Here is a 22452-nt window from a genome sequence, read left to right as displayed (position 1 = left end):
GTTTGCTTACAAAGTGACCTCTGGCTTTGCTCCTTCGTATCTGCTCTCACTTGAACGTCGCCTCGTTGTTCCATCCCTAAGAGGGAAGAAATCACTTTCCCGAACTCTCGCATTCAATCTGCCCAGTTGGTGGAATGAACTCCCTAACTGCATCAGAACGGCAGAGTCACTTGCTGTCTTCAAGAAACGACTAAAAACTCAACTGTTTAGTCTCCACTTTCCTTCCTAATCTTAACTGCCTCTCTGGCTGTACCACTAACTGTACTCTCTCTCAAAAAAAAAAAAAAAAAAACATTACTAATGCTTTGCTTCTTAGACTTTACACACCTGAAACTTGTCTATAGCACTTGTTCACTGCTGCTCTTATAGTTGTGTAAACTGCTTCCTTGTCCTCATTTGTAAGTCGCTTTGGATAAAAGCGTCTGCTAAATGACTAAATGTAAATGTACATCATTCAAATTAAATAATACAAGATCAGTTCTTGAAATTTCAAGAATCACACAATGAATCTTAGTTCAGTCTAGTATATTAATGAATTGTGTTTATTAAAGAGTTGATGTGTTACTTTTTATATTATTAATACTTAAAGTTCCGGTAAAGTTTTATTAGCCTTTGGGTAAAAAAAAGTTTAAAAAACCACTGACCTATAAGTTAATGCAGTCAGTTATGATTTAATCATGATTTCATGACTGAAAACATAGGGTAATGTCGAGTGTATGATGAACTATTGATTTGACCTTTGACCTTTACCTTTTTGGATCCCCATTAAAATGACCCTTTAAAAGTGCAGGTCAGGAGAGTAATAGTCCACCTACAAAACACCCACTTTTCAATGTTTAGCCTGTCCTTTTCTTTATCTTGACTTCTCACTTACAAATATGCTGTGGTGTAAAGTAACTAATTACAAATACTCAAATGACTGTAATTGAGTAGTTTTTCTCAGGAATTGTAATTTACTAAGTAGTTTTAAAAATGTGTACTTTTACTTACCCTTGAGTACATGTTTAGTGCAGTATTGGTACTTTTAATCCACTACTTTCCTTCAACCTGCAGTCACTACTTTATTTTTTCTTGTCTATTGTAATTAGAAGAATCAGTTCTGCGAGTCCTGTCCAATCAAATCGCACATAGTAGGTAAATCGCATCATAATGAACTACCTCAAAACATGAGCGATTTTATAAATGCAACAAACTGTTTGGAAGCAATAAAAGTGTCCAAAAGAAGATGTCCAAAATCTTTACACACATTGACCCAGAGACTGTTTAGATGCATGTTACTGATGGGAAGATGACGGATGTTTACTGTATGATGACCGAAATGGCCCTAAACACCCAGCGCAAGATGTCAACATGACGTCAGATTGACGTTGTACCCCAATGTCGTGGGGATGTTTGGAAAAGAAAATCGATTTGATGTAAGTACTCAATGTCAGGCCTACGCCAATGTCCAACGTCCAACCTAAAATCAACCAAACATCAATGTCTAATGACGTTACAGCTTGACGTTGTGTGGACGATACCACTATGACAGCAATCAGATGTTGGATTTAGGTTGCCATACCTGATGAATAAATGTCAATTTCTGACATCAATATGACGTTGGTTTAAGATATTATTTCGACGTTGGATTTTGGTCAGTTTCTAACAACCTAAAATAGACCAAATATCAACGTCATTTGACATCATTATTGGACATCACATCACATCACCTTAGACACTGGCTAGACATTGAATTTTGGTCACCTGACGTCAAAAACCTAAATTGAACCTAATATTAATGTCTTATGATGTTGTGTGCCTGTTGGGCTATAACTAAATGCACTACATAATGTTACGTTTACACACACATCCACAAATTACATGTAAATGCTTCACCTTTTAACAGTGTAATACTCACTACTCACTACTCTTAAGTACTTTTAAAAGGGCTACTTTTTACTCATACTTTGAGTAATATTTACAACAGGTACTTTTACTCTACTTGCACTATATTTTTAGGCAAGTAATGGTACTTTTACTTAAGTATGATTTTTCAGTACTCTATACACCACTGCAAATATGTCATTACAAACGTACAAAGGATTGCGACTGCTTTATCAGGCAAGATGAAGAGCCTAAACCGATACATTCCTGTTTGTCCGCCCTGAAAACTCATCTTTATTTGCAGATATACTGCAGCACAGCAGTCTTTCAGGTCCCTATAGACTTTCATACCGAGAGATTGTTTACAGTACACATCTCTTCCAAAGAGACACTCTCATTCGTCAATATCTCGCTCCATAAATAAACTGCTTTTATACCATGACTGAGGCTGAAAGTGGGGATGATTTGAAGGTCTGGCTAATGCTCCACAGGACACCTTTTGACTCTGGCATTTTTTTTCTGAGGCGTTTATTCTCTCCAAACAAACCCACCAGCTGAGTCAATTGATTTCATTGGATCCCTCTCGCTCGGAGATGAAGGATACTCTCATCTGTACCATGCGTGTAATGAGAGCTGACGCGTCAGATGGGGAAGAGCTCTGTGGCTTTGTGGGCCCCTGATGGGCCGAGACGGGGCGAGCTCATGCTGTAGATGATTAGGCTTGATTAGCGTCTCCAGCTGAGATGATCATTTCTGTCTGCCTTTTGATCAGGCGAGGAGTCCTTGACGATTTTTGTGGACAAAAGCAAGCTCAGCAGAGGTCAGCAGAACGGCGATGTCTCCAATGGGACAGGCGGCTCGCTGACCCTAGAAGCCCTCCACCAACTGGCCGCATCCTATTTCATCGACAGAGACAGTACACTCCGGAAACTCCATCACCTCCAGATCGCCTCAACTGCCATTAAGGTATGACCCATATAACTATATTTCAAAGCAATAAAAGTGTAGAAATCCAGTGCTTCGGGAGTAATTGATGTATTGATGCTCTCTGGATAAGAGATACATGAAGATACACTAAAACGTAGGCACTTGAAAAGTAGGTGAAAAGGTTGAAAAGCCTTTATTGACAAGGCTATTAGTGCAATTAGAACTTTATAGTGCCTTGGACTTGCACTAATTGTGTATGCTTTACTCTACTAAATTCCATAACATTTGCAAAAGTTGACCTGAAGATATTGTCACCTGCTCAAAGACCAAATAACAGAATCCCATTCATGAAATAGCTGGTTCTTTTCAGTCTTTTCATCTGTTAAATAATTTTGCAAAGTGAAACAGTTGACTGATGGAAATAGTCCAGTCAAAGCAAGTTCCCAGAAAAAAAAAAAAGCTAATTAATATAAATGACCCAGAGTCTCCACTTAATAACTCATTAATGCAAATGATCTGGCTGGAGTGTCTCTTCAGTAAACAACTCATTGATTCAAATGATTTGGTCTGTGTGAGTGTCCAGTAAACAACTCACTGATTTAAATGATCCAGTTAGAATGAGTCTACAGTAAATAACTCACTGATTCAAATGATCTGGGGTCTGTTCTTTGTACCTCCCTTAAATGATCTAAGATTTCTTAATCAATGTAAAGAATAACTGATGTTTAAATTCATTTTGCATTACAAAAGAATTTTGATATTGATAAAGGTGTCTGCAACTTTTGTGAAGAATCAAATGACCGTCATATTAACTGTCAAAACATGTTCATGACTGCATAAATGAAGTATTCCTTTAAAAAAAAGTCACATATTGTGCATGTCTATTATAATACACAAAGTGAAGTTTATTTATAATCTAATTTCGAGAGGATCACGTGATTATGATTGAACGCGGTTGGTTCAAGAGTTCCCACTTGGATATGCTTGGCGTATATAGCAGGTTTGGCATGCTGTCCCGGGAGAGAACCGTGAGCTCGGAGATATTTGAGCCCAGGGCTCCCGCCCGGTCGATAAGCATATCAGGAGATCCGAGATCAGGTAGGTCTCGAGAGTTCTCCCTTTAGAAAAGGGAGGAAAAGGAGGAGATGGGGTGGAAGGAGGGATTCTTCCAAACGAAGATAGAACAGTAGGGAAAAAATGATCCATTTATAGTAAACTAGGATCACTCTGATTGGATTATTACTGATTACAGATGAGTGGCCAGACGTGCTCAATCATATCACGTGCTCCTCTCGAAATTAGTTTATGAAACTTCACTTCTGCATTAGCTACGTATGATCCACCAATCAGGCCAGTCCTAACCCACTATAAAGAGCCAGGGTTTCTCACTACAGCCATCTTCGATTTGAAGAATCCCCCTTCCAACCCTACTTCTCCACCTTTCCCTTCATAGGGTGGCACGGTGGCCCAGTGGTTGGTACTGTTGCCTCACAGCAAAAACGTCACCGGTTCTAGTCCTTTAACAGGCCGATGGTCGCTTCTGTGGTATTTTGCATGTTCTTCTTGTGCTCGCGTGGATTTTCCCCGGGTTCTCCAGATTTCCTCCAACATTCTAAAAACATGTACTACAAGTGAATTGATCAACCTAAATTTAGCACTACAGTCAAACTCTCATCCTGCAGTATATCTCTTCATAGCATTCATTTTAGTCATCAGCTCTTATCAAGGGGGGAGTTGTCGAGATCTACCTGAGCTCAAAGCTCCCCTCTCGCCCTGCAAACAGGAGGGATCCCAGGGCTCAAGGACATTTTGGGCTCAGGGTTCTCTCCCGGGACAGCATGCCAAACTTGCTTATAATAAATCATCAGCTAAGTGTGAACAAGCGTGTGAACTTCCTCTCTTCCTCTTCTTCTGTGTTTTAAGCGGGGTGTTAGAAGCTTAAAGTTGTGTAGTACCATGTAACGTCAAGGAGTGATTTTGCATACTCTTCTGCTTGACGCCAGTGAAAATGACTTGGGTTTGAATGTGGAAAAACATCTCGTAAAACGCCGACAATAAACGCAAACGAAAAGCGTCCTGGTGTGTATGAGCCTTTAGTCATATTAAAATCAAATTATTGGTGTTTATGCAAACATACTTAGTGTCAGTTTCATTCTGCAACAGCCTCAGAAAACTGCACCTATTTAGACCTCTCTGACAGAAAATCAATTCCAGACCTCACATGCCACATACCCCCCCAATTTCTCTTTCTTTTTTATTCTTGTAGGGGGTCTGTTACTCTTATAAGGGATTTGAGACCAGACTTGTTCACAGGATTCTCTTAATGCCATGTCAAAACTACGTGCAAGGAATAAAGTCTTTTGTATTAGTGTTGTAGGATTGTTTTAAGGATGCTGCTAGCATTATTAAACCGAATTTTCTTGTTCATTAGGCGTTGCTTATCCAAACATAAATCTGAGAGCTTTAACTTGAATCAACAGCCCATTTTTATCATAATAACATGTATACTTTTAAAATGGATATTTTATTCATTATCCATTATCCAAGTCAACAAGGGAGCAATTAAAAATGAAAACCACTGAACAATGTTCCTTTCGTCCATAGCCATTCATTAGGAAATCATTCTGTTTTCCCCAGAGCATGTGAACTTTGTTAATTGGAATTTGTTTTTCCAGCATTGTCCGCAGTATATTGTCGTGTCAATAGCTACAATTTAACTTCATGAATGATTTGGATTTTCTAGTTGTGCTTTATCCACCATAGACACTTAAGGGGACAATACACCACGGATACCACCTGTCCTCCAACCTATTCAACCATATAGGTCATCTGTCACTTTCCTGAAATATGACCCAAAAGAGCATTTACTAAAATAGTGCCCCCACTGTGCGCATGACATGAGTTATGCCCTTTCGTCTACATAATTCAGGATATGTATTGTTGAGGGAACACACACTTTGGTCAAATATAAACCTTGATTAGACTGTAAATTGTGATTCGTGGCTTCATCTAAAGATGTAAATGTACATTTTTGTAAATGTAAAATTTAATATAATACACACATCAGCTGACATTTTTGTGATATGGTATGACTGTACACTGTAAAAAAAACCTGTAAAAAAACAGTAATAAATGACAAATGACAGTAATAACTTGTAATTATGGAACAAGAAATTACAGTTTTATTGTTGTTTTTTAGTTTTTTTCCGGTAATTTTCTGATGCCCCTGCTGCCAGAAAATTACTGGAAAAAAACGAAGAAAAAAAAAACTGTGAGAATAAAAAAGTAGATCATCTGTAAAAAAAACAAAAAAAAAAACAGTAATTTCTTGTTCCATAATTACAAGTTATTACTGTCATTTTACAGATTTTAACTGTAATTGTACAGGTTATTACTGCCATTTTACTAATTATTACTGCAATTACACAGATAATTACTGCCATTTTACAAATTATTACTGTAAATATATAATTTATTAATGTAAATTTACAGATAATTAATGTGATTATAAGAATTATTACTGCAATTATACAGGTTATTACTGTAATTATACAGATTAATTAATGTGATTATAAGGATAATTACTGTAGTTATGCACGTTATTAATGTAATTATACAGATTAATTTATGTAATTATAAGGATAATTACTGTAATTATACAGGTTATTAATGTAATTATACAGATTAATTTATGTAATTATGAAATCTCTAAATATTCCATTAAAATGTTCCACTTTTAACGTACCTTTAAACTGGAAAAGAAAAACTTTCAAAGAATGATTGAAAAAAGCTGAGGTGAAAATAATTGCTGTTGTCATAAAACACTGTAAATATAACTATAAACTATAATATATTTTAATAAACATTTTAAGCATATGTAGGTTAAACTCCAAAAAAGTTTCGTGAGAAAATACAAAATTGTTATCTATTTAATTTTTTATTTCTTTTTTACAAATAACACATTTGGTCATCGTTTAACAACAAAAACAAGGTTAACGTCATGAGAGGACGCCTGCACAACAAAGTTGAGGATCAAATAGCAGTTTATTAACAGAATCATCTTGCAATTAAAGGTTAAATTAAAGAAACAAACAGGTTCACAATAATCCTAAGCATCAGGGTGGCAAACAAAATGACAAAGTAAAGAAGTCATACAGAGCAAGTTGTAATGCTTACTAAGTTTAAGACTCAGAAACGATGTGTCTGTGTGTGCTGAGTTTATAGTCCTTGAAATCTGACTGTGTGTGTAATCAGTTATAATTAGGAACCCGGTTGTGTGATGTGCATGCTGGGAGTTGTAGTTTGTTAATGTAACGTGTGTAGTTTTCCAGCGATCCCCAGCCGTTATATCACTGGGGATCGTCACAGTTCGCATAGCAACATTGTTAGAGTAGTAAAATAAACATTTCATAGTTTATAGTGCATGCTTATATGCAGCCTACAAATAATAGGTAATTATTTAACTTTATTAACCTCATGTTAATCTTCATATGTTTACTATCTTCACTAAAACAATTTGACTGAATTTTTGTTTCCCTATCTTTACAGGAATAATCTGTAAATATTAACGTAAAAATACATGTTACTTTCTAAAAATACATAAAATTTCCTTTAAAAAGCAGAAAAATAACGTAATACCAAATTACAAGGATTAACTGTAAATTTAATGTTAGAAATTTTTATTACAGAACATATCTGTAAAACAACAGGTACTTCACTGTATAATGAAAAAACTGGAAAATTCTGTAAAAAATACAGACAATTACTTGTAAAATAACATTTATTTTTTTTACTGTGTAGTAAATTGAACACTACGGGACAGTATGATGCCAACAACTTTTGTTCCTTTTGACACTTATGATATTTATAGTGATGAATGAACAACATGGATGAATAAAGGTTTATTTATTCAAACTTATATATCTCATTTGCTTTTACTCTGCTCCAGTGTATACTACTTGTTTTGTTTTACTTTCTTAATGAATGGGACAAAATACTCTTGATAAGTTCATTTTACTTTTATTAGGTATCAAATTTTACGTATAAAAGAAGTCCATAGAGTAATGAGTTAATAATGCTGTTAGTAATGCAAGATAACCCTTTGGTGTCTCCAGAATGTGTCTGTAAAGTTTCAGCTCATAATACCCATCAGATTATTTATTATATAATGTAGAATCTGCCCATTTTGGTGTCTGAGTATACTGTAGCTGTTTTTGTAGCCTGTGGCTTTAAATGCAAATGAGCTGCTTCTCCCCACCCACCGTTCCCACGTGCATGTCTGCTTACCCTGCATTACATCAGATAAACAGCCGTCAGTGATAGAGACGGACTCCGATGAAGCTGAAATAAGCACATTAGTCAAAAACACCAAGTAAGTTTATTTGATGTGTTTGCAGTGGAGTTAATTCAAGCCTTTCTGAAATGATGAGTCTCACACAAATGCTATTTGCAGTACACAAACACACACACATATGCGCGTTAACTAACACCTTGTGGTTGTGGTGATTATATTGGTTAAGAAATACATAGCGATTTTACTGTCTTTATTACAAGTGTAACAGGGAAGCCATGCTGACAACATGGGCGCAGATCCAAATGCAGGGTTTATTGATCAGAATGGTCAGGCAAGCAACGGTCAACACAGAAGCAAACAGATGTGTACGATCCAGAGTCGTAGTAAATATAAATAACAGGCAGATGGTCACAAGGCAGGCAGCAGACTTAAAACAAACAAATAAGGCGAGGGTCAAAAACACGGCAAAGCAAGACAAAGGTGACGCATTGTAAAGTCACTAAACAGATAACAAGACTCAGCAATGAGTGTCCCAAAGTGAGCCAAATATATGTGTGTGTAATCAGTCATTGAGCAGCATCAGCTGTGAGAGTGTAATCAGTGAGGATAAGGAACCGGTTGTGTGTGTGTGGTGCATGACTGGGTTTTGTAGTCCTTTATGAGGCAGAATTGTAGTTCGTGTGTGTGAACGTTTTCCAGCGATCTAAGCACCATAGATCGCTGGAAAACGTTCACACATAATTGTGACAACAAGTATGCTCTGTTTAAAAAATGTTTTCAAATTATAAAATTAATTATTTAGGTGCAGCTGATCACAGAGAGTTGTAACATGTTTTAACCCCAATTTCTTTGCAAAACATGTTCTGTGGACATGTGTATACATATTATCATGGAGATATGGCACCTGTCAATCAATTCGGTGGGTGGGAAAAAAACACTTTAAGCCTCAAAATCACTGGGATTATTTTAACATCAGTAAATTTTAAAAAGAGACTTGTTGTGTTTCTGTCACTCCAATATGACTGTGGATGCACTATAGCTGCACACAGTTCTGTCCAAACAGCTTACAAAGGTTGATTTTCATCATAGGTGCCCTTTAAAGGGTTTAGTTATATCTAGTTGTGATATTATGAAAGCAAAAAGCATTAAACAAGACCAATAATCTTGATTTATTAACTTCTCAACACAGTATTCCCTATTTCCCCATGATTTATGTAAGGCATTTGCCCACCGGCAAAATATTTGCTGATTGGACTTTTGACAAATTATATTAAAAAAATAAATAAACCATAGATTGCTTGTAAAATTAGTTTTGTTTGATTGATTCATACATTCATCATTATGTAGATATATATTTGTCAAACAAAAAATAGCATTTTTAATAACAAGAAAATAGCTTTTTTTGGGGGGTTTGCTTTCGTTATGCATCCATGAGGGGTCTAAATGTTTTAAACTTATAAAACTTATAACCTCCTAAGGTCCAAGGTGTTTTTTTACATGCATTTTTTATTTCTCTTTGCTATTTGGGCTTATTATAACCTAATTATAATAAAAATCTAAGTTTCATCCTTTGATATGATGTACTTTTAGAGAAAAATGATGTCCATATATGTGGACTCGTGGTCCGAATTTACATAAAACACTTTTTCCAGAATTTTTTTAATGCATATTTAACATAGAATTTTTTTGAACTTGCGTTGACTATCAGTGAGTAAAAACAAAAAAAAAAATCCCATTTTGGACAGTTAAAAATAGTGTTTGGCACATTTTATATGCTGCAAAACAGTTGCAGGATGACGCTGTATGTCTGTAGCAAAATATAAAACATTCAAAGTATTTTAAATAGCCACTTAGGAGCTAAAATGTGCTTTCCATGTATGTGGACACTCAAGCCCTAGGAGGTTAAAAATCACAAAGAGGTGTAAGACATATTTTAATCCCAGTTTATTTGCGAAAAAATGTTCTGTGGGCATGTTATTATAGAAGCATGGCACCTGTCAATCAATTCGGTGGGCGGGGAAAACCGTGCTCCTACGTCACGTTGCAGTGGGGCTCAAAATCACTGGGATTTGGGTCCTATTTTAACGTCGGGAAATTAAAAAAAAGAGACTTATCGTGTTTCTATTACTCCAATATGACTGTGGACACACTATAGCTGCACACAGTTCTGTCCAAACAGCTAACAAAAGTGTATTTTCATCATAGGTGCCCTTTAAATTAGTAGCTTCAACAAACAGCAAATATTATTTTGAGTGTACTTGACAGTGAGGGAAATTAATGAAGCAATTACGCAAAATGTAAAACTAAAGTGTATGCCAACATTCATAAATGTTTGCAAAAAAAAATCTCTGGTAACACTTTAGTTTAGGTCACAATTCACGGAATTAACAAATTATTAGCTAACATGGCAAGCTTAATTAATGACTAATTAGGTGTTTATTAATAGTAAGTAAGGTAGAATTTGGGTTTAGGTTTTGGGTAGGATTAGAAATGCAGAATAAGATCATACTTTTAACTACTAATGAACATGTTAATATCCTAATAATAGACTGTTAATAAGCCAGTAGTTAATAGCATGAATTATGACTTAAACTAAAGCATTACCAATCTCCTTAAAACACCTAGCATGCCAAAGTTTTTGGAGTTCAATTCAAGTGTGAAATCGGGTTCTTAGTTGACCCAAATAATGAAAATGTACTCACTATCTTTCCACCCTTAAGTGGTTTCTCGAGTGTTTCTTTCTTCTGTTTAACACAAAACAACACAAAAGCTGAAAACCACCATTAGCCGCATTTCCACTATCGGGCCAGTGCGAGCCAGGGCTTTAATCGGGCCAGGCCGGGCCAATAGCCCGGGAGGTTGAGAAATGAGGCCGAAATCATGTCGCGTTTCCACTGTCGGGCTAGTTGTTCGCAGCGCGTCATGCAAACACCGCCCCCAAAACGTCCCCCGAATCAAACGTCACACAACCCGCCCACTTCAGCGGGAACAAAAAACTCAAATTATAACCACAAACACAACCTGGCATCACTACGAGAGCTGGAAGATGGAGAACACCGAAGCGATTGCTTTTTTACTGTTTGTGGTCTGTTGGTGTAAGGCCAGACAGCGATCCCTGGATAAGGACATTCGAGTTCGGCGGCATTTACTTCAAACACAGATTTTGGCTGCAAGGCGCAAAAGAGCAGCCGAGCGATGAGAACGACGATAGCAAAACAAATGTAAGGGAAGAAAGCATCTTGTCTCCTCTTTACCTGACAGGAAAACTCCCCCTTTGTACGTAACCCCACCCCGAAGCCCCAGTTGGCCCTCCTTGGCCCAAGGTATTCGGCGGGCCGAAAAAGGCCTGACGCTGGCCCAAAGGAAGCCCCGCTTTGGCTCGATTACGCCCCGGAAGTGATAGTGGAAACGCGACTGGCCTTGGCTCGCCCTGGCTCGCTCGCTTTAGGCGCGATAGTGGAAACGCGGCTATTGACTTCCGTAGTAAGAAAAGCAAATATTGATGTTAATGGGGTGGCAACATGGCTCAGTGTTTAGCACTGTCGCCTCACAGCAAGAAGGTTGCTGGTTCGAGTCCTGACTGGGCCAGTTGATGTTTCTTTGTGGAGTTTTCATGTTCTCTATGTGTTGGTGTGGGTTTCCTCCGGCTGCTCCAGTTTCCCCCACAGTCCAAAGACGCGCTGAGGTGAATTGAATAAACTAATTTAGCCCTTGTGTGTGTGAGTGTGTGTGAATGCGAGAGTGTATGGGTGTTTCCCAGTACTGGGTTGCAGATGAAAGGGCATCCTCTGTGTAAAACATATGCTGGATAAGTTGGTGGTTCATTCCGCTGTGGTGACTTCTGATAAACAAAGGGACTAAGCCGAAGGAAAATAAATTATTGAATGGAGATCAATGATTACAGGTTTCCAGCTTTCCTCAAAAAAATTCTTCTTTCATGATAAACAGAAGAAAGTCATAATGATTTGCCATCTTAATGATTTGTTGTCTAAATATGTTGTAACTACTCTTATCTCCTTTACATAATGCTGACGTTTTAGTGCGTTTTGTTTATATACACATTATATTAATGAGAATCTATGTAACTATGTCCATTTATAGTGTTTCTTAGTTTTGCTTGGTTTATTGTATAATTGATCGATTGTTTTTAATGTGACAATTTTAACATCTGTCCAGGGACAACAGATGAAAAATTGCCTTTGGGCTAATTTGCAGCAATGCTAATTACAGTTTTTTTACAATCGCTATGACAGTTTTTTCAATACATTTAACAAGTTTCCTAAACTTTTAACACGGTTAGCACAACATCCGTCTTTGTAGGCTTTACAATTAACACATTTCTTGTTGCTTTGATACAAAATGCATCCAGTTAACACCAATTTCAACTGCTTGAACTTCTTTTACTCACAAGCTCAACCAAGACCAAAATAATGTAATGTTATAGTCGCATTTACAAATGCTTTCACACTGTATGCCAGAACAGATAACATCATGTTCTAAACAGAACTTAAAGTCAAAGTGAACAGCTTCATATTGTGAATTGAAACACAAATATTTTCCCTGCCTTTTATTCAATTGCCAATGAGAAATTTGCCAATGAGAATGCAAAAGCTTTTTGCATTTATGTAAATAAATCACAGCAGATTCCCATCTAGGAACCACACTCTGGTTTTTCCAATCACATGATGGCATGTTCTTAAAGAGGACTCTTTGGGCTGATCTTGTGTGGAAAAGGAACAAGAGAACAAGAGAATTCTTCCCATGATGCCTTGCCAAAGAAGATATCAGGTGTGATGTGAAGAACACATGGCCAAATGCAGAAGATTACTTTTTTATTATTATAATTGCCTTTTTTTATATATATTTTGCAGTAGTGTTCTTTTGCAAATAAAGTCTGTACTGCAGCAATTCTGTGTCTGTATTTTATTATTTTTTTCAACCCAGACTCATTCTGAAAACGTAGTCTCGTGGACGTTTCTGGAGACCGCCATTTATGTAGCCAGAGGTACGTCCTTTTCGCGCTTTCCCTCCATGTGGAGGGCGCAACCAGTTTGTCCAGTTAGCTCATCCTGTACGTCGGCAGACTTGAGATGCAGAGAGGAGCTGACCACGATGACCAGGTTCGAGTTCGGGGAAGAGCGGTTCCAAAAATCAGGTAATACATAAACAGAATCCAAAAAATAACATAACAAACAGAGTCAGACAGACAGACAGATGGTCGTTCGACAGCGGCCTCTGGTGGGTTTACACGAGAACTGCGCGGGCGTGAACGGCACTCAGCGAGAGACGTTCGAGATGCAAAAAAGCACACACAGTGGCCTCTCGCGCATTTGCGAAAACAAAAACTGCAAAAATACGCTCCTCCTGAGTAGGACGTATTTTGCGGTCTCCAGAAACGTCCACGGAACTACGTTTTCAGAATGAGCCTGGGTTGATTTTTTTACATAAACTGTACAAATTTTTTTAAAGCTACTCTAATATGGTCATTCACTTTTTGTTTTGAATTTCTGCAGCAAAAGAAACTAAATTTATGCATTTACTAAACCCAACAAAACAAAAATGTAGAGCGGCTTCAGATATCAGAGCAGACCTGACACATAAAATAATGCAGTTTCTGTCATTTAAGCTGATGATAATGTCTGTTTTTTTTTTGTCAATGTGCTATGATTGACTAATTGTTCCTGTTGAAAGAGAACATGTGTTAATGTTCTGAATAATGATTTGATTTTGAAACATGTTTGCAGTGTTTTGTTAGACATGGTGTATTGTGTTAGTTTATTATTATATTTTAAATATTAGTTTTGGGTTCAGTTTACAATGTGTTATTTTGAGCCTGAAATTAACCATTTTGCAGGGTGTGTTGCTGTGTTAAGAGTTAAGGAAACTTGTTAAATGTATTGAAAAATCTGTCATAACCATTGTAAAAAGCTGTAATGTACACTGTCCCTGCCAGATATACAAATAAAGAAAGGTCTGGAACAAGTAAAGGGTGAATAAATGATAAGAGAATTTTTCTTTTTAGGTGAGCTACCTCTTTAAGGTATGGAAGGATATCCAACAAGAATTCATGTTAGATTCATGCATACAGTACAACCTTTGGCGATACATGCGTCTTTCTGGCATTCAGTTATTATTACCGCCTCAGAGGTGAGTTCATTATTCAGTGCGCACTTATCAGCAGCGTAACCTTGCGCCTGCGGCGTTTGTGATAGACTCCACACTGATCTCATTTGCTCGAGCTTTGTTTAAAGTGCCAGCGCCAAGTACAGCCTTTAAATATAAATCCATTCTTAAACCGACTGAAGTGCTCTGGATACAGATAACCCAAGGTTTTCCTTCAAAAAGAAAACTCTCAAACAGTCATCACAAAAGCAGCGATTTAATCCCAAGCATCCGAAAGCCATTTCGAATTCCGTCCTGCCACAATCAGTCATTCGCAATCGCGAGCGGGCAAACTGTTTTTGGGGTCTGATCCTGTTTGCTAAGAGGATCGCAGGCTAAGTTGCTATTAATGAGGACAAAGCGCCTGTCGGTGTTATTCACAACATGCATCACCATGATGGATCAGCCTGGCTCTTCCATTTAGACTCTTTCCTGCATTGACTAATTCAACTCATTAGTTGCGTCTAGCATGAAGAGAGCAAAACAGATGTATGGAAGACGTATTATAAGGTTAGCCGAGGTGTTAAATGGAGCTAGTTGAACGATTCTTCAGTGTTAGTCTTATAGATGAACAGGTGAGGGAGGACGTCATTCGAGAGAGCATAAATTAGAGTTGATTATGACGCGTTGATTATGAATCTGTCAGGCTCATTAGTTAGCTGGGTCTTCGGTACAGTCACAGATGGCTTCAGTGACTGACCTAATTAGATATGCTTAAATCCAAAGATGTGAATTAAAGGTGTGCGCAAAACTAAAAGACTTGTGAATAAAGCACTGTTTTCATCGTATGTGTCGAAGAGAACGAAATCATCACTTCCAGATGAACTGGTGCTAAATATCAAGACGAAAAACTGAATTTGGAGCCACTCTGGAACTTTCCCAGCAGGCACGAAACATTATAAGGCGTTAATATTAGGTTAGATTTAGGTTGTGACATCAGGTGACCAAAATTCAATGTATAGCCAGCGTCCAAGGACAACATTGTTTTGATGTCCAATAACGATGTCAAATGAGATTAATATTTGGTTGATTTTAGGTTGTGTTGAAAAGTGACCAAAATCTAATGTCGAGCCAACGTCTTAAACCAACGTCATATTGACGTCAAATACTGATATTTATTCGTCAGGTATGGCAACCAAGATCCAACATCTGATTGACGTCATAGTGGTATCATCCATACAACAACAAGCTGTAAATAGACGTTGATATTTGGTTGATTTTAGATTGGACGTTAGACATTGACGTCATGTTGACATTCTGTGCCTGCCGGGTTTATACAGTATATAATGTAGTATATATATATATATATATATATATATATATATATATATATATATATATATACAGTACATATTCAATTATTTCCTCTAAAAATGGAGACAAAACGCAGTGAACTCGTATTCTTTGAGAACACAGTCACTCAAGACAGTTGTGACTCAATCTTTTTTACTCTTACTGAGTAGGACAAAAACACATAAATATTTAGGCCTAATAAATAGGATTTATAAATTCTGACTGCATATAAAATTTCCATCCATTTGGATTGCATACGTTTAACATAATTTAACTAATAAACTTTATGCGATTGATATTTGTTTGTTAAATATAAATTAAACAAATGAGAACAAGATTTATTTAATAATATCAATATATCCATTGTGTTTTAACTGCTTCTTATTAAATAATCTATTGTGTGGGGTATGCAGCTGCATGCGTCAATTTTGCCCCCCAGTTATTAAATAAACCAATATTATGGTATTTAACTACACTGTAAAATACGCTGCTCACTTAAAGTTGGGTTAATAATAACCCAACAGGTAACCCATAGATGGGTCAATTTGGCACCGACCTTCTGTTGGGTTATTGTAACCCAATCCATTGGGTTGATAAGGTTAACCCAACAATTTGGGTTATAAAAATAACTAATTTGTTGGGTTATTTTTGCCAAAAAGTGGCTTAACCCCTAAATAATAATACATTTTTATTATTATTATTATTATTATTATTATTATTATTATTATTATTATTATTATTATTATTATAGTAGTAGTCATCTTTATATGAAAATAAAAAATACACCGCTTTTATTACATTGGCAAAGCTTTATTTAAATCCATGAATTTAGTGCCACATCTTTCACAGTAACAAATGCCTGAGAGCAGTCTAGTTCATCCCCAAGCAGCAGGACAAGAGGGTTCTGTCTCTGTTGCTCCTCCTCCTCTAAGTACTGAACGAAATACAAGTATACACACATGAATTAAATAATGTCCAGCATTTATTGTCATAAATAATGCACCTATAAGTCGCAAATCAACAAATTCTTGTTTTGCCTCCTGGTATGAGGGCCGAACCATCTTGCTGCACAATCTGTATGGTAGTGAAGAAATGATAGCTGACCGAGTTGTTAAAGCACCATCTCTAAAGCTGGATCTCCAAGGCTGTCTTTATATCAAACAGAAAAAAACACAATAATTAAACTCAAAACAAGCCCCTCATATCACAGGTGAAATGCTATAAATTGGGATTAAAACAGAGCTGTTATGCAGGATTGTCTCACCAGATGAAATGTCTGCTTGAACTGGTAGATCCAAGGCTCTCTTCTTTTTTTGCAATACGAGAGGATCCGCAGTGATGCATCTCCCCAAACCTCAAAAAGTTTCTTTGGTGTGTGGGTATAAAATACCTGTCCTGAGCAATCTAAAAATAAATAAACAAAAACAGCACTTAAATCCATGCCATGCTAACAGTACACTGGATTTATTAAAGGGATATTTTACACAAAAATGGAAATTCTGTCATCAGTAATTCACCCTCCCCTTGTTCTAAATCTCTCCTCAGATGAACACAAAACATGATATTTTAAACAATATAGGTAACTAAACCATTCTTGATCCACAGTGAAATTCCATAGCATTTTTGTCTTTTGTTGAAGTCAGTCGGGACGATTAAGTTTTTCATTTGCTTTGTCCTTTAAAGTTATCATTTGTGGTCAGCAGAAATAAATAAAAAATAAATAAAAAAAATCAATCAACAACTTGAGGGTGAGTAAATGATGAATACACCCAAAAATCAGGGAAACACCCATACACTACGGCCAATTTAGTTTATTAAATGTACCTATACTGCATACGTTTGGACTGTGAGGGACATGCAAACTTCACACAGCAATGCAAACTGACCCAGTTCCAGGACATGATGGATTCGCCTCTGCTGCTGAATGAGTGTTTCACCGATTTTTGGGTGTATTCGTCATTTACTCACCCTCAAGTTGTTGATTTATTTATTTTATTTCTGCTGACCACAGATGATAACTTAAAGGACAAAGCAAATCAAAAACTTGACCGTCCCCACTGACTTTAACAGAGGAAAAAATGCTGTGGAATTTCACACCAAGAATGGTTTAGTTACCTACTCCTCCATATACCAAATGATGTTTGCTCCAAACTTAAAACAGAAATTTTAAATTTGCAAATGTATGCCGGACCACATAACAACAAAAATCATGTATTTACCCAGTTTAGCAATGAAGAAAAGATAACTGGAAGTGGTCATCTCCAGGGGTACCTTAAACAGATAAAGAGAAAAAAAAAACTATAAAAATGCGCACTTTTAGCTGCAGAATTAGTCTTTTATGTGAGTTCTTAAGGTGCATCACATTCACAAATTTGGTGGGCAAATAAGGTCCATTTTACATGGTCAATTGAGCACTGATGTTCATCAGTGTGCTTAATTCTCATGCTCAGAAACTTGCAAAAGAGTCAAACTCTTGATCACAGATTTCTACTGAAATAACTGGAACCTGTTAGTAAATTGTCATAACGCAATAATTAATATAAATAGGTTAATGTCTGTAATATCTCAATTTGGTCAAATGTTCCAGGAGTGGAGTTCTGAAATTTCTGAACTGTGCTTAGACTCTTTATCAGTCATCTGTACTTACCTGTGGCCTTATGCCTGATACAGAGTCTAATACCAAATTCACACTCAAATAAGGCACAGAAATGCTTTTGAAAGAGACATTTGTGTCTTTACACACTACCAGTGCTGTTCAGAGAAGTATAAATGCATTTACAGAAGAATTACAAATGTAGAATTTGATTTTGAGACATATGGTGATGTAAAGACACCTTTACAACATATGATACTGCTTAAGTGTGTGTATCTGTGCATTTTACATCATGTAAATATTACAAAATACAGAGCTGTTGTTTTCTCACCTCTCAACAAGATTATCAAGGAGGATTAAAGCTCGCTCTGTCCAGAGCAACCTACAACGAACAAACGAACAAAAAATAAAATAAACCACAAATTAACATGAGCTGACAGACAACATTTATCAGTTGAGTGGTCACAGCATCACTAAAATCTCACCTGAATTGAAAACTGGGCAAGGACAGTGTATGTTTAAGGGCTTTGTATTATTGTTTATTAGCATATATTACTACTATTATTATACAAAACTAGCAGATGTTACAATTCTTATATGTATAATTTTTTAAGCTTATATTTAATTGTTGTATGACATATATAACCGATTAAACATTAATATTAGCATCTAACATTATCAGGGTTGTGGTTTCATCCCTGTATGTAAGTATAAGATGTAGGGAAAATGCAATTTTCAGGGCCTTCAATATAGTACACACAAACAGTAATAATACCATTTACCTTTCAATAGTTAATAATCAAGTACCTTGAAATGGATCATGAATCCTCTTCTGATAAAAGATGATGTAGCAAGCTTCTGCTCTGCTCTTGTCCAGGAGGATAACTTTCTCACTTTGCGATCCATTCAGCGCCCTCTAGCGGCGAATAAAAACCAATAATAATATAATGCTCAGATTCCGTACTTCTTGGGAAAACTAGCAACTTCCTGAACAAAATGTAGCACATATATATGTCTATATTAGTATTTGTTACAATATAGGTTCCTAGCGAAAGGACTGTGTTTTTAGACAACATAACATACCTTCAACAAGACTGGACACGACTCCGGTTTGATGTATCTGCTGGGTCCTAAAGACGATATTAACGGCGGAATATCTCAAATACGTGTATCATTTCCTCCAAAACAACTGTAGAGATGAACACGGAGGAAGAGAAAGCGTTTTTATCCGCATGTAGATCGGCTATGAAGCGCGCACGCTTGTATCATCAATAATTAAGAGTCCAGGTGAAACAGATATAAAAAAAACACGACACGAGGAGGCAATTTGATTAAAAAAATAACAATATTACTACATTAGAGCTTGCATAAACTTTATAACGCAAGAGCAACATCACGTACGCATATTAATACAGGGGTTCTCTGTCAGATCAATCAGTTGACTGTTGAAATTTCAAAATTGTAACCCAACTGATTGAGTTATTAAATAAATAACCCAATAAAAGGTTTAAAATAACCCAACAAAGCACCAAATATTTTTAACTCAACCATTGGGTTAAATAAATAACCCAACGTTTTTTAGAGTGTGGGTTCCACACAATCAAATTGTTCTAACTTTATAGTTTTTACAAGTTTAAGTGGATTGAACATAAAACAATTAGGTTTTATGTACTCATTTAAATAAGTAATAATAAATAGGTAATCATTTAAATAAGCACTTTTAGATAAGTAGTTTGAACAAGCATTTTTTGAGTGTAATTGGATCAAGCTTTTTCTACAGATATATTTATACCGTATTTTTATCTTTTAACTGATTAAATCTATTAGTATTCAATTTTAACAAATTTAGATTGAATCTGACAACATACATGTTAATAAACTGACAAATTAAATCAAATCAAAAGGTTACAAACAGGTTTTTAAGTGTACTATTTTTACTCTAAGGATTTTACTGTGTATCAAGTATTGTATATAGAAGTCTACTTTACTGTACAGTAACGAGTTAAAGCATTTAGTTATGTCTGTGTATGATACTATGAAAGTAAAAAGCATTAAACAAGACCAATAACCTTGATTTATTAACTTATTAACACAGTATTCCCTATTTTACAATGATTTATGTAAGACATTTGCCCACCGGCAACTATAGATGACAATTTGGCGCTTGAAAAAATATACTTTTTTTTTTTTTAAATATAGATCGCTTGCAAGTTTAGTTTTGTTTGAATTATTCTGAAGACATTCATGATTATATACACTGTTAGACATTTTATTGTATTTTTGCGGTAACTTACTGGCAGCACTGTTGCTAGCATGTTACTGCAACTGCTCCTTTAAAGTAACTTACCTGTAGGGCCTTATTGCAATTTAATTTAACAGTAAAATAGCCTCACCACAACTTATTATTATGATAAAATGCCCTTTACCACATTTTAATTTTATAGTATGACAAATTTTACTATACTTTTACTATGGTTTATTTACATTTTACACTAGAAGTTAACCTTTATGTTTAGTATTTACTATTGAATTATTCCACATCGAGAGAAGTCAGCTAGGTTGGCTCGGGCATCTGTTTCGAATGCCTTCTGGATGCCTACCTAAGGAGGTGTTCCATGCAGGCATGTCCCACCGGGAGGAGGCCTCGTGAAAGACCCAGGACACGCTGGAGGGACTATGTCTCTCGGCTGGCCTGGGAATGCCTCGGGATCCCCCCGGAGGAGCTGGAGGAAGTGTCTGCGGAGAGGAAAGTCTGGAGTTCTCTCCTAATTTATTAAATTCCAAACAAGTGACAGATTTTTTCCTTAACTGTCTCAGTTTGTCTTCAACTACAGTAGCAGTACTTGATTACTTTGATTACAGTAGAATACCGCAAATCCCTAATATGCAGTAAGTTACTGTAAAAGTTTTAAAATTACCCACAATGCAGTGCATATTACAGTAGTAAACTGTAAAGATTGTATGTAATATTTTACAAAGAGTTTTTTTTCCAATAAAAAACTAAAATTGTTGCAAAGTCTTAAAGTGTAGATATATATTTGTCAACAAAAAAAGATGGCAGTGGGTTTCTTGGTGAAGCTTAGACGCTCAAGATAGTTCTGGAGGTAATAATACTTAACCACTGTGATTACAGACTTTGGCTGAGGCATTTTATAATGACCAAAACAACATTTTCAATGTTTTATAATGTGGTCGGTCCATTGGTTTTTCCATTAATGCTGTCCATTGCCGCATTTTTATTATCACATGACCTCTTATAACAAAATTACATAACAGTTTTGATGTGTACACTGAAATTTATTCAGTAAATTTGTTTTCATCTTAGTTTTTGCACATTAAGGGCCCTATCACACACACAGTGCAATAAGGCGCAAGACGTTTGTTGCAATTTTCAGACCAGCGCAAACTTAATTTTCACGTTTTGCACCACATTGTTTAAATAGCAAATCTATTTGTGCACCTTTATGGACTTATGGGTGTGCTGGTCTATAAAGAAGGTGTGTTACGGCTCATTGTTGGCACATTGCTATTCTGAGAAAATGAAATAGACAGTGCTATTGACCAAGTTAGTTATGCACTTATGCAGCTTCAAACACTTAATACACACAGGATGTACAGCAATACACAAACATCTTTACATATAAAAAAATAAAAGATTAAAATGTTACGAAAATTATTATTTACTACATATATATGTAAAAAACTACCTCCATGCCTTCTTCATGTCCGGGGGGCTTTTTTCAGTTTATTCATGACAATTTGCATTTGTTTAATGTTATTATTATTAGTAGTGTTATTTCTTATATGCATATTTGTATTTGTTTAAAAAAACTGCTTAGATTTGTCCACTTGTCAGGTTTTGGACCATATGGATATAATTGGATACCATTGGATATAACTTTTTTTGACCACACTTATAAAACTATATGTGGATGCAAACATAGCTACACTTTATAACTGCAAAAAAATGCTTTTTTTACTTAAAGTTCTGTCTTGTTTCTCGTCCAAATTTCTAAAAACTCTTGATCCAAGAAGCATTTTCTAGATAAGCAAAACATATTGTCTTGTTTTAAGAAATAATATGTCAAAGTTAAGTGAGATTTTTTTCAACCCAGGCTCATTCTGAAAATGTAGTCCCGAGGACGTTTCTGGAGACCGTGAATTATGTAGCCGGAGGTACATATAGCTGCATTTCATTTTTTAAGTGAACGCTGCATGGCGGTGTGACGCCGTTCCTTTTAGCGCTTGCCGGCTGACCGCTTACTTTGGTGTGGAGGGCTTTCCTGCTGCAACCAGTTTGTCCGGTTAGCTCGTCCTGTAC

General features: G+C 36.2%; 1 protein-coding gene across 1 annotated transcript in view; it reads left to right on the top strand.

Annotated features, from left to right (window-relative positions):
• Window positions 1-22452, top strand: part of brinp3b (bone morphogenetic protein/retinoic acid inducible neural-specific 3b) — a 79202-nt gene that overhangs the window by 34247 nt on the left and 22503 nt on the right. Inside the window, exon 3 of the mRNA XM_056472289.1 lies at window positions 2636-2829. Within this exon, the coding sequence (XP_056328264.1) occupies window positions 2636-2829 (194 nt within the window). The remainder of the gene's footprint in view (window positions 1-2635; window positions 2830-22452) is intronic.

The sequence above is a fragment of the Danio aesculapii genome, chromosome 2, assembly GCF_903798145.1.
Source record: "Danio aesculapii chromosome 2, fDanAes4.1, whole genome shotgun sequence".
NCBI classification, from domain to species: domain Eukaryota; kingdom Metazoa; phylum Chordata; class Actinopteri; order Cypriniformes; family Danionidae; genus Danio; species Danio aesculapii.
This window is presented reverse-complemented; position numbering and strand designations above follow the sequence as displayed.